General features: G+C 36.0%; 1 protein-coding gene across 1 annotated transcript; it reads left to right on the forward strand.

The window, feature by feature from the left end:
* The first annotated feature begins 7,236 nt into the window (after positions 1-7,236).
* Positions 7,237-10,486, forward strand: LOC117630949 (V-type proton ATPase subunit F-like). The gene is made up of 6 exons (XM_034363830.1): positions 7,237-7,432; positions 8,245-8,323; positions 8,424-8,505; positions 9,094-9,176; positions 9,405-9,603; positions 10,173-10,486. The coding sequence occupies exons 2-5, from the start codon at positions 8,261-8,263 to the stop codon at positions 9,567-9,569; spliced, it is 393 nt and encodes a 130-aa protein (XP_034219721.1). The 5' UTR covers positions 7,237-7,432; positions 8,245-8,260; the 3' UTR covers positions 9,570-9,603; positions 10,173-10,486.
* The last annotated feature ends 2,058 nt before the right edge of the window (positions 10,487-12,544 follow it).

Here is a 12,544-nt window from a genome sequence, read left to right on the forward strand (position 1 = left end):
TATCTTTTTAAATAAAGATAATATCTCATATAATATCCTTATTTTTAGTGTCAATTAATTTACCAAATAAATAGGCTCAATTAATATTCTTATGTAAAATATTCTTCTTATCCACGTGATGCCTTATGATTAAAAATTGAGATATTTACTCCCATAATATCGATATGACTTAAATAAGTTGTCGATGCTGTTAATATTGTCCATTCTATCAATAGTAAATAATTTGATATTAAAGTGATAGGTACTTTTGAAGACATTGCGACAGCAATAGTGGTGGTATTTGATAGCATTTTCCTTTTGACTTGATCATAATTTGAACAAGTGTTGGTATATTTACGCGTAACGTAGTCCTCCGACATAATTGTGTTTGGTACTATAGTAATTAAGTAGTAATTGTTTTTATAAAGGTCTTGCAGATCATATCATATTGATCTTTTCCAGGTTAAATAAACAATTGGTTAAGTTAATCTGCAATTTTAATTACTTGCACGCTTCTGCTATAATTTTGACGGAAAGTATCTACGATGTACTTAGTATATTGTCAAATAGTCACTTTCACTTGAAATCATAGTTAGTTTACAGAAAGTGCGATTGACTTGTACGTAGTCGCCAGCACTTATGTCATTATAGAATTTTCCTACCTCCAATCCAAGTAATTCTTAACGTAACTTCAGGCCCAAGCTTTTTATCATATATATAATTCGTGATAGTGATTAATTAGAGAGTAGCTAATTATATTGATGATGTGTTTGCACACGTGGAGTGTTTTGGATGGATATATGATGTGATGCGCTTATTGTATTGAATAATATGTGTATTCGAAAGGGAAAGCTCATGGTTTTTGAAACTCCCATGCGTGCTCAAGTTCTAGCTAAGCTTAAGCTAGCTAATGTCTATGTCCCACAAGTTGACTTGAATATCCCCAAATGCAAAAGAGAGTTTGATGCGTTAATAACAACAAAAGATCCCTTGGAAAGTCTAAAGCTTGTCCTTTGTTTAATACCATGTATGTTAGAAACAGTCAAGCTTCTATAGAATATGGCTTTTTATTAGTAATATATATATCTGTCTAAGAAAATAATAAAAAATAAAACTAAAAACTAAAAATAAAATAATTATCAAATAGGGCCTAAATAATGAAAATATCAGCTGGATTTATATGGGTAAGTTGCAAAACGAGTTTTTTTTTTTTTTTTTTTTTGGGGATTATAAAAATGAAAAGGACGGCAAAACTTGTGCTTTTTCCAGGACAGTGTGCCTCTTTCAGACCCAAAAAGAAGAAAAAGAAGAAGAAACATGATGCTTTTTCGATTTATAATGAAGCTAAACTTGTGTGCTACTTTTGCTTGCCACTGGCCATACAACTTTTGAACATCTGTCCTCTAATGGCCAACAAAGGCATATTCTTTTATTTAGTTTAAAATTTTGACCACAATTATAAAGTACATATACGTAGATATATTAAGCATGTAAAGTGCATATACGCGTAGCCGAATTCCCCAAGAATTAATGTATAAATATATGTATATGCATGCATGTGTCGGAAAGTGGTATACAGCAGAAGCAAATTAATTAATTTATATATATCCAATACCAGTACTGTCACAGTCTATATATCACCAACAATATATATATCTCCAGATTTTGGTTAAGTTGACAGCTAGCCTAGCTGGGTATTACATATTATAATATCATATATACAAGCAGCTTCTTCATGGTTTCAATATTACATTTCCGTACAGGAACAGGAACAGGAACCCTAATCAATGTTGGCTTCATCAAAGATCTGCCGTCCAAGTCCCAACCACTTTAATTTGTAGTAGGAGGTCTCTTTATAGATATATCTTATCTATGTATGAATGACTTTATTTTTTGGTACTTTGCCTCTTTTTCGGGATGACTTTCTAGAATTATCGCTCACGAATGAACATACCTAAAGCTTTTCTTTTTATCGGTTACAATACACATAAGATTTCTCACAAAAGGGAGAATGAGTGAAACTTTATTCTTGAGAAAATGAGCATAACTAATCTAATAAAGGGTAATATGAATCAACAGTTCTGATTTTTTGAATCACAGGAGTTCAAAAGATTGTTGTCGTCCATCGTTGGATATTAATCTAATAGTTCAAAAAAGTTTTTTTTAAAAAAGTGCAAGAGTGAATGAACAGTTAAATTTACATCCAACAATTAGTGACCACAAACTTCTTGGACTCTTGTAATCCAAAAGATGAGGTCAAATATTGCAACAACAATTGACAATAACATTAACAAAGCCATATGAAATCTGGGTGTGATCTAAAAGCAACCAGATCTGGATTTTCCTCATTTTCCTATTGGATATGGAGGTGTTAAAATAACATTAAATTTGGCGTAGTGACCTGTAAAATAGGTTTATGAGAGTCCCTTTTTGCAATTGGCAACGTGTTCGTCGGAAAGAGAGGCCACTTAACAAAACCTCGTTCTTAAGAAGTGCTGCACTTGTTTTTAGTATAGTTTTGGAAGCAGATAAATAAGTCAAGTCAATCAAACCCCACAATTCCAAATCTCAGACATAACATCGTCACGTCCAACTGTCATCATTTGGGGTTGGGGATCTCCATGCAAGGCGAGAGGTACTTTGCACCGTACGAGCTGTGGACTCGCCGACTATCTATCGCATCGGTGCATTAAGTACACGTGTCAGATGGTCAGTCACCCACGTTGTGCTGCCTGGTGTGAGTGGTACAAACATACCTAACACCTCAGACAACTAATCCCACGACAGACGCCGCGCCAGAGTAGTGTGAATATTTCTTTTTCTTTTTTAGGGGAATTTATTTTTTTACTAATTTGTTGTTGTTCCAAATCCAATCATGTGTAGTGTAGCTAGCTAGCTAGCTACCGCATCCCACGTCCTTAATTTCTTATTACAAGGTTAGTGAAAGTTAAAACCTAGCCCTCAATTTCTTATTACCATGGAAGAATGCCCCTAAAATGCATATGCTTATTCAAATATTCGACACATATTTTGTTTTGGAGTTGTTGGAGTAAACAAAAAAAACTCTTATGTTATGACTCGTTACTTATAAAGTTGTACGAAATGAATTCTGAATACATGTAATCATCGATTAATCATATATAGTTAAGATTTCAGGTTAGATATTGTAGTGAAAATGATATCGAATGTGGTGTAATAATAGATAAAAATGCTTTTGGTAGTTGTTGCTATCCACGGAGCAATAATATTATAGATGGTAAGTAACCGTCGAGGGTATAAGCAAGCTGGAGAGCACGCGGGTGTATTAAATAATGACAGCTGCTAGCTAGATATGCTTTGTTTTGTTTTGCTTTGCTATATCATTCATCATTCATATGGGGAAGGAAGGAAGGAATTGCCAAAGCTTGACTGCTTAATTGTTTTGTTTCTGCCCCTTCATGTTTTTTTTGGCAGTGAAATCTCAAATATCTCTCTCTCTCTCTCTCTCTCTCATACTTTGGAAAAAAACAAAGTGTAGAAAACGCGTTCCTAATCCAACTGTGAGTTCAATTTGTCAGCACCGACTTATTATCTAGTATATGCAGCATTGAAAGCGTATATATATAATGTAGTCTTACGTACGTACTATAAAGTAAAGTAGTGGACCAAGTAAAAGTCAGCTCAACATGTAAATTACTCTGCTTTTCAACACACACACACAAAGAAGGAAAAAAAGGTGATATTATTCTAGGTAGCTACATTATGTTGACGTTTGCTGGATTCGATGATTTGGCTTTTTCCCCTTTGAAATTTGGTGGGTCATGAGCATGACCACCCCCCCATTAGCATGCCTCTTTTGTTTTCATTTTTCTTGAGGAAGGTGATTCTGCCGGTCCAACCGGTCCCAAAATGCAGAGGCAAGTTTGACCTAATAATTTTAATCAGAAAGACAGATAGATACTGATCGATTACTGGCCAGTGGCCAGTGGCCATGGCCTACCAAGAAAATATTTTCAGCCCATGCATCATCATATTTAGCTAATAAACAGAAAAGATCAATAATAAAATGGACGATGATTGAACCAAAGTAGCTAGCTTCAAATTAACTTGGGCCACTTGATTGATTTAGAGTGGGGCCATCCATAGAACTAAAATGGGTCTTATCCATCTAGGCATGAGCGTTGACGTTGATCCATCATTTTCTTTCAATGCGACCCATTGGGTCTTATACTTAATTTCAATTAGGGTTTTACCAAAATCATCATTTTCAATGTTAATGTCTCTATCTCTTTCTAAATTCTATGTAGTAATTATATATTGCCTTTGAATTTGATCCGTTCCGTTCCGTTTTCCAGTCCATAAACCAGAACTTGTCAAGTAAGTTTACACAAGTCTGCACGGACCCACCGAAGAGCTTGTCAAGCAAGGAACAATAGATGGAGTCAATTTCTTTGAAACATAATCCAACGCTTTCAAACTTTCAAACACATGTATACGTGACAGTGTCAACCTAACCCAACGCTTTTTCTACGGAATTAATTATACAGAAATTGACATATATTTTACCCTGAAAAATCACCAAATTCAACCTGCTTTACTTGCCAATTAAGTTAAGGACTTACGCTAAAAGTATATATTTTGCATTGCATGCCATGCAGAAAGTTTAGTCCAATGCGATTTTGTCAACCCCGGAATGCGCCCCTAATATGGTTCCATCTTCTCATAGAGCTACCACATCCCTTAGGCCCTTGAAATAAAAAATTGGTCAGAATTAAATAGCTAGCTTGTCACTCACATCACATGAGCTAGACTAGCTATATGCAAATGCATGCTCCACTAGCTATGTATATATGAATGCAGTTGTTTGTTATCCCCCCACTTGATTCCAAAGTTGTCTTTATAAACTTGGTGGTGATGATGATGATGATGATGATAATTTATAGCTTGCCCCCTCAAACAAGTTGTGGTTGTTAGTTGACATTGAATGAAGGTACACATATTAATATTACACAAGTCACCCAAGTTGATTATTATTATTCAGCTTAATTAAGATTGACTTTTCTATCGTTAAAATAATGTGTAAGAGATCAACCAATTAAGTTAGCTAGAAAGTACATATACATATATATATATATATATATATGGAAATCTCATGTAACTTGTATTTTATATATATTGGAAAAAATGATACAAATTTTACAGACGTGAGTTGGGCAAGTTAGCTAAAGTAATGGGTCCGATGTCTGTCTCGTTGCACTGAAGTTTGAATTCTCCCTTAATTATATTAATTCCGGATAATTTGAATTATCACTCGTAAATAAAAATTTAATGGACATGCATGAGTTAGAGAGCAATCCCAACCTAGTTATCATTAATTTGGCTTATAATTGAAATTTCATATGCTTGTATATGCGTTAGGGTACACAATGTATATGGTGGCAAGGAGACACACCAAAGCAAGTGGTTGAACTAATTATAAATACACGTAATTATGTTGTTATGATGTATCCATTGTACTAACTAAGAACATCAATGGCATATATATATATATATATATATATATAAGCAGTACGTACGCTTTGCCTATAACTATGCATCAGCAATGGAGCAAAAGGAGAGCATGCGTGCATTATGCGAGAACACCTACAGCTAAACAAAAACAACATGTTTAGTTGTTGATCCTGAACTAATTATATAGAAATGCTAATAACTCTATAATTACATTATTATATACATATAAACCCATGATAATTAAGGGAAGAAAAAGAAAAGCAGATGACGAAATGCATAGCCTAGCTAAGGTTCTCTATTATTTCATAGTTGTGCGTGCATGTCTGCATTAATCATAGTTTGGCACATGCTATCATGATCCATGCCTAATTAATTATGTTTAATTATAAAGAGTACCACCAACCATGCATGATGCATATATACATCCCATTCCCATTCCCATTCTCATTCCCACCGGTCACTGGCGGTGGTGGATAAAATTAACCGATCTCAAGTTTCAACAATTATAGACAGCACCACTGGCTAGTCTTTGTGCTGCAGCCTGCATGGATGGCCGGAACAACATCTAGCTATCACGAGCTTAACCTAATGGTTGGTTGGTGCCACTGCCACTCTCATGTGATTATTTTATTCTGAGCATAATTCATAACCCAAAAGAGAGGCGGAGAAAAGAAAATGAATATTAATCTTAATTAAAAAGGTAATTAATGCTGCTATGCTAGCTATCTCATTACTGATCATTACAGGATGTCTTTTTTTAATTAATTAAGACTGGGTTGGAAGAAAAATAAGACTGGGTTTGAAGAAATGAAATGATGAATTAATGACGATTGCTGCTGCTGATGCTAAAGTGCAAAGGAATCCGAGGTTTCAGATTTAAGAAGACTCCTCCTTACATTACAGTACCATAATTATGCAATGTGGTACTACGGAAAATCAGATCTGGCATATGCAAAAGAAAATTATATTTTTTTATATTTTTTTTCAAATAGAAAAGTTGCTAGGCTAGCTAGCTAAGCATGGACCACATGCAAATTATAACTACGTTTCTAAAGTCTTCAAGACAAGCTGTATGATTTTCCGGCAACCTGCTCGGTATATTAGCTGGCTTTGCAATCCCTGCTCATGCCTCATGCCTTATAATTTGTTTTTGTTGGGTGTGTTTAGCATGCATTAATAGAATTTTGAAGTTGCAGATCTAGTTACCATTGCACAACATGTCTTATCTTAGCATTCAATCGGAGGCCACACGTTCAGTTCAGCCCAAATTGGTTTCTCAAAGAGCCCAAATTTGGCAACCACCAGAAATTATTGCATAGGCCTGATGTGAACCGCATAAAATCAACCCCGTTGCAGCCCAAATGTCAACCGATGGGCGACCTAATTGAACGACAGCAATTCACTCGAAGTTGGGACGAAAACGCAAAATGGAGTATAATTCAGAGACCATTGCTATAATCAAGTATATTTTTAAAGAAAACAATGCCAAAACTTATAAATTTTCTTTTTGATAAGAAACAAAATTAAATAAAAATTGTGGACAAGTTGTCCGGTGCAATGCATGTATACAATACAAAACCTATAAAATTACACAAGCATATTTCTTGCTTGAGAATTTTCGCAAGTGACAGAACACCGCCCTCCCCCTCCTCCTCCTCCTCGGTCAGTATGCCAACACTTCGTGAGGTCAAAGAGAAAAAAATTTTGATTATTGAAATATGGGCCTATACTTATGTATAGCAATTGGTTGTGGCCCTTGTAATTCTGGGCTTACCGGGCAATCAGCCGTCGGATCCACTCCAGTCAATAACCAACCCGGCCCGGATCCGGAGGTTCTTTTCTTTGTTTTCATTCGGGTCCCTCTGTGACTCTGCCTCTCTTCCCCTCTTTGTGCAGTTCTGATCTGAAGCCCGAAACGGTGAGAAACTCTGCGTTCGGAGTTGCCTTTCATCAATTTTTAAAGGTACTTGTTTTCATCTTCTGTTTGTTTGATGCTTTACATGTTTGTGATCGTTATTTCAGTGCAAGATTTGATCTTAGTTAATAGATATATATATATATATATATATATATATTGTGCTGACCCAGTTTAGGTTTTATTGAATTGGTCCCTAAAATTGGAAAATTTCAATATTGTTGATTGGAAAAGATAAATTTTTTGAGTAGGCATATTAACCGAGTATATTAGAAATTCATGTGTGAGAAGATTTTTGTTTGTACCATAACTGACCGAGCAACTAGCTAGGCTAGATCATTCGAGTGCCATGCTTTGAGAGGTCATCACCTTAGCCAAAGAAGCAGCATCAACAAATCACAACTCTAAGCAAAGCAAGAGGAGTCCCACATCGGAAAACTACAAGAGATGGAGACTCCCCTCACCTATAAAAGAAGACTACTCTTTCCTTAGAAGGGGACTGGCTCTTGAGTACTCTCTCTTCTGGATCCATCTCTAGGCTGAGCTTCTCACTTGTTATCTCTATATTTGGGTCTAATCCCCTTGTACAAATGTAAACAAACATTATCATAATGAGAACACCCTTCTCCGTGGACGTAGCCCATCATTCGGGTGAACCACGTATATCTTGTCTTCTATATGTTTATCGTTTGCCCAAATCCTCACACACTTGGTGAAGGTCCTCATCTTCATCCATCATCCATCACACCTCATCACTAAGTTGGACTCAACCTTGGCCTAACCATTTTGAGCATCAACAATTTTGATTGTATGGCATTTGTCCTGAATCCTGATAGTGTTTTTGTTCCTCCTTCGTTTAGTGCATATCAACTTAAAATGGCTGGCAGAGCTCATATCCCCACTAAGAGCTCAGCACTTATTGCCATGATTGCTGATGAGGTATGGATGATGTTTGTTCTGTAATATTTTGATTGAAATCACTTCTTGCATTCTCGATTTGTCTTTCTGTTCTGATGAGGTGATCCTTTCATTCATGCAGGACACTGTAACTGGATTTTTGCTGGCTGGAGTGGGCAACGTTGACTTGCGGAGAAAGACAAATTATCTTATTGTTGATTCAAGTAGGTTATGAGCTTTATTCATGCTTGAAAAGTTGGAACTTCGTCCATACTGGGAATCTGTTTCTGTATGTTTGTATGTGTATGCAGATAGGTAATTGGATGGATTAAAATGCCAATTCTGGTATATGATTAGTAATCTGTTTGTGAGGGGAAGGAAATTGCAAACTTCTAGGGAATGAATTCTATGTACAAAATGATATCTTTCTGTTACGAAATTGCTCTGTTGTGAGTATTATTGCGAATTCATTGACGGTGAATGCTTTCCTTCTTCTTTTTCAAGCATTAAAAAAAAAACAAAATAGGATGCCACGATTCATTAGTGATGCAAAGTATAATATTACATTTTTGTCAGTTTAAATTTGGACTGCTGTGAATGCTTTGGTATTCCTTTTGTCTCTCTTCTTAATGAGTATTGTAGCGCTTGAAATTAGCCTACAACCTGGTACATTAAATGAAAATTGTACTTTTCTTATCTGATTTTTTGGTGTGAAAAATTTAGCTTTGAATTCATATTAATAGTTAGAGCAAGTTCAGTTGCTGGTGCTTGTTTTCATATCTAATAGTATGTGCTTCTGGTTTTTTGCTCAGAAACAACAGTGAAAGCAATTGAAGATGCATTCAAAGAGTTTACCACAAAGGAGGACATTGCAATTGTCTTGATAAGCCAATATGTAAGTTCTTTCTTATTCTTTGAAGTTGTTCAACTGTTATGGTGATGGTTTTTCTGGTTTGTAAGGTGACATCCTTAGTTCCCAAGTGGTTGCTACACATACTGTAATTTATGGCAATCTTTGTTTGTATGTATTGCAATGTATTCATTCTTTCCAAATTAGTTGTTGGTTGAAGATTATTTTTCTTTTAGGAAGGAAATGACATTTTTTCTCCTGTTTCCTTTGTAGGTTGCAAACATGATAAGGTTTCTAGTTGATAGCTACAACCAGCCAGTTCCAGCTATTTTGGAAATCCCTTCCAAAGATCATCCTTATGACCCTGCTCATGATTCGGTTCTTTCACGAGTGAAGTACCTGTTCTCTACTGAATCTGTGGCATCAGGAAGGCGATGATCATAGAGTATTTTCACATGGTTTGCACACAAGGGTGAGAAATAAGTATTGCGTTTGCTACCATATATGCCCTTCTGCCTTTGATCAACTTCACGCCAAGTGCTATGTTCAGTTGTGTAACCGAATAAGATATTTCAATCAATGTAAAGAGGCTAATGATATATTTAGATAAGGCTCCCTCGGATCCGAAATCTTTGCTTTCGAGCACCCGTCATTGCCTGGCTCCTCTTCTGCAGTCTGTATGTATTTGGAGCCGCATCCATCACTCGGATGTCTAACCAGAATCATTCATCTCTTAAAACCGCAAAATTTCATATATTTGACTGTAATTTGTTGAAACAGGGGAAAAGAGAAAAAAAAAAAAAAAAAAAAAGCCCAAATTCTTTGTGCTGTACCGACCAATACTTGAGAATGGTCACTAAATAGAATTTGTGACAAGCTTCTAGTGACACCTAGTGTATTTGGACACCAATTACATTTAGTGACCAAAAAGGGTATTTTTTGTGACCAAGTGGCTGGACACTAATACTTGTTTTTCTTGTAGTGAAACGAGCACGAGCACACGTTTATTTGTTAGTGATTGCTTGCTGTGTGATTTTGCAGACTACATGGTTTGTTTTAGAAAGAATACTCGAATGATCAATTGGACTGTAGCAATCCGAATTCCAGAAGTCTGCAATGAGATCTGAAGTTAGTTTGGCCGAATTGCATCGGTGCTTTGCCACTCTTGAACGCATTAATATTTAGGACTATTTTGTGGTCGTGGATATTCTACTTTGGCAGCTCTGCTTGCTGTCAAGCTTTCGTTTTGTTTTAAGGTTTGGCCCCCTTTGTTCTTATGAACTTGTAAGGGAAAATGACATGGAATAGGGGTACGATTACCAACAAAATCAGGAAATCAACTTCTTTATGACTTTTAACCTCTTTCCATTACTCTGCTTGTGGAATCGGATTGGATGTGATTTGACTTTGGTCTTATTTAACCAACTAGCTCTTTGTTTAGTTCTTTTCGAATGAGTGGTTAAAATTGGTTCATGACTATGTACTCAAAAAATCTAACTTGGATTTGGAAAGGAAATAGGCAACGGAGATCCGAATCCCTAATTAGGCCTCATCATTTGGCCCGCGGGCTCATGGGCCGATGGGGGCTTGCCCGGCCCATCGAAAAAAAGCCCGGCCCGGCCCGTTATGGGCTTTGAGATGGTCCGGCCCATCTTGGGTTGGGCTAAGCTTGGGCTTGGGTGTCTGAAGCCCGGCTCGACCCATAGGTCCGGCCTGATTAAGCCCAAGAAAGCCCTGCCCGGCCCTCCCACAAAAGCCCGGCCCGGCCCGCATACATATATAATTATGTATAAATAAGAGTTTAAGTTTAGGATTATATCACTTAAATCACATATATAATTTGTTTCATTTCATTTACTTTTCTGTACTCATTCCTAGTTTATAATTAGATGATTAGCACATTAATTTGTGTTAATTATTAATTCAACAATTATATATATATATAAATATATAAATAAGATGAACAACATATCACATCACCAAATATAATCATATTACGAAACATAATCGTACCATCAAATATAATCATGCTTTTCTTGAACACATCACCAAATATTTGCATATTTATTCATACCATCTTTCAAAAAATATTTTTTTGATACTTATTATTTTTTAAAACGTATTACGATCTAATTATGTAATAACCTCAAAAATAATACTTGGTTTTATTATTTTTGTGGAAAATCTTATAAGTTGTGTGACTTTATTGGGTGTTTTATGAATTTAGTTTGAAGTGAAAATATTGGAATTAAGTGAGTTTAATCTCAAATTTGGACTAAAATGTCTTTATGATTAAGTTTATGATCTTTTTGAATGAAGTAGGGCCTGTTTAAGCCCGGCCCGGCCCGATGGGCTTTCTCAAGCCTGACTCATGGGTCGGGTTTGAGCTTTGAATTTTCTAAAAAAACCCGGTCCGAGCCGATATTTTTTCTCTCCTCTTTAAAGCCCGGCCCTGCCCAAGCCCATTAAATTTAGGCCGAACTAGCCTGACCCGGCCCATTAACGAGCCCTATCCCTAATTCAGAGTGAGCGCAGTCTTTTGTACACATTAATGTAAGTAAATATACGGAAGTGTGAAAACTTCAGTGGGGGAAGCTGACCGAGTGGGCACTAGCTGCTTGTGTCCATGGTCTAAAACAAAAAAAAAACTTCAAATCAATGGAAAATTTTCCATGGTACATGGCCGACCCAACCAAGGGCGGAGGGCGATTTCAAATCATGTATGGCATTTTGATAACAAATTTAGAACACCACCTTTTATATCAATAACTTTCCTTAAGTCTCACCCAATCTGGCCTACAATTTGAAATCATGTATGGCATTTTGATAACAAATTTAGAACACCACCTTTTATATCAATAACTTTCCTTAGTCTCACCCAATCTGGCCTACAATTAGCCACATTCGATTACAATTAGCTACTTTCAGTCGCATTTAGAGATCCATTTTTACACTGTTATAAAAATAAAACCAAATCATGGATGAGAGATAACAATACAAACCATATGTCCATGCTATCTGATATTATATCAATAAACCTTCATAAAAAGTAAAGACACATTCCCGATTCCCGGCCAATAGAACAATAGGGGTCGTTTGGTACGGCGGACTGTCATGGACTGGACTAAATCCTGGGACTGTCTTGGATTAGCTCGGATTGGACTAAGCTGGATTAAGTGCTGACCTACGTTTGGTGCTGCGTCGGACTAAGAAGCTGGATTGTAAAAATAGTGAAGACCTATGTTTGGTGCTGTGTGGGACTAACAATAATTATTTTATATTTAAAAATAATAATTTTTAAATAATTAAATGTAAGTTTTTTGGTTATTAGAATTACCAAATTGACAATATACATTTCTTTTCCTCCAAACCAAATTCACATGTACATTTCATATATGCAAAAGTTAGATATT

This window comes from Prunus dulcis, chromosome 6 (genome assembly GCF_902201215.1).
Source record: "Prunus dulcis chromosome 6, ALMONDv2, whole genome shotgun sequence".
In the NCBI taxonomy this organism is placed as follows: Eukaryota; Viridiplantae; Streptophyta; class Magnoliopsida; order Rosales; family Rosaceae; genus Prunus; species Prunus dulcis.

Coding starts and splice junctions, on each gene's coding strand:
- LOC117630949 (XM_034363830.1), top strand. CDS start 8,261: ATGGCTGGCAGAGCTCATATCCCCACTAAGAGCTCAGCACTTATTGCC. Junction 8,324..8,423: donor TTGCCATGATTGCTGATGAG/GTATGGATGATG, acceptor TCATTCATGCAG/GACACTGTAACTGGATTTTT. Junction 8,506..9,093: donor TTATCTTATTGTTGATTCAA/GTAGGTTATGAG, acceptor TTTTTTGCTCAG/AAACAACAGTGAAAGCAATT.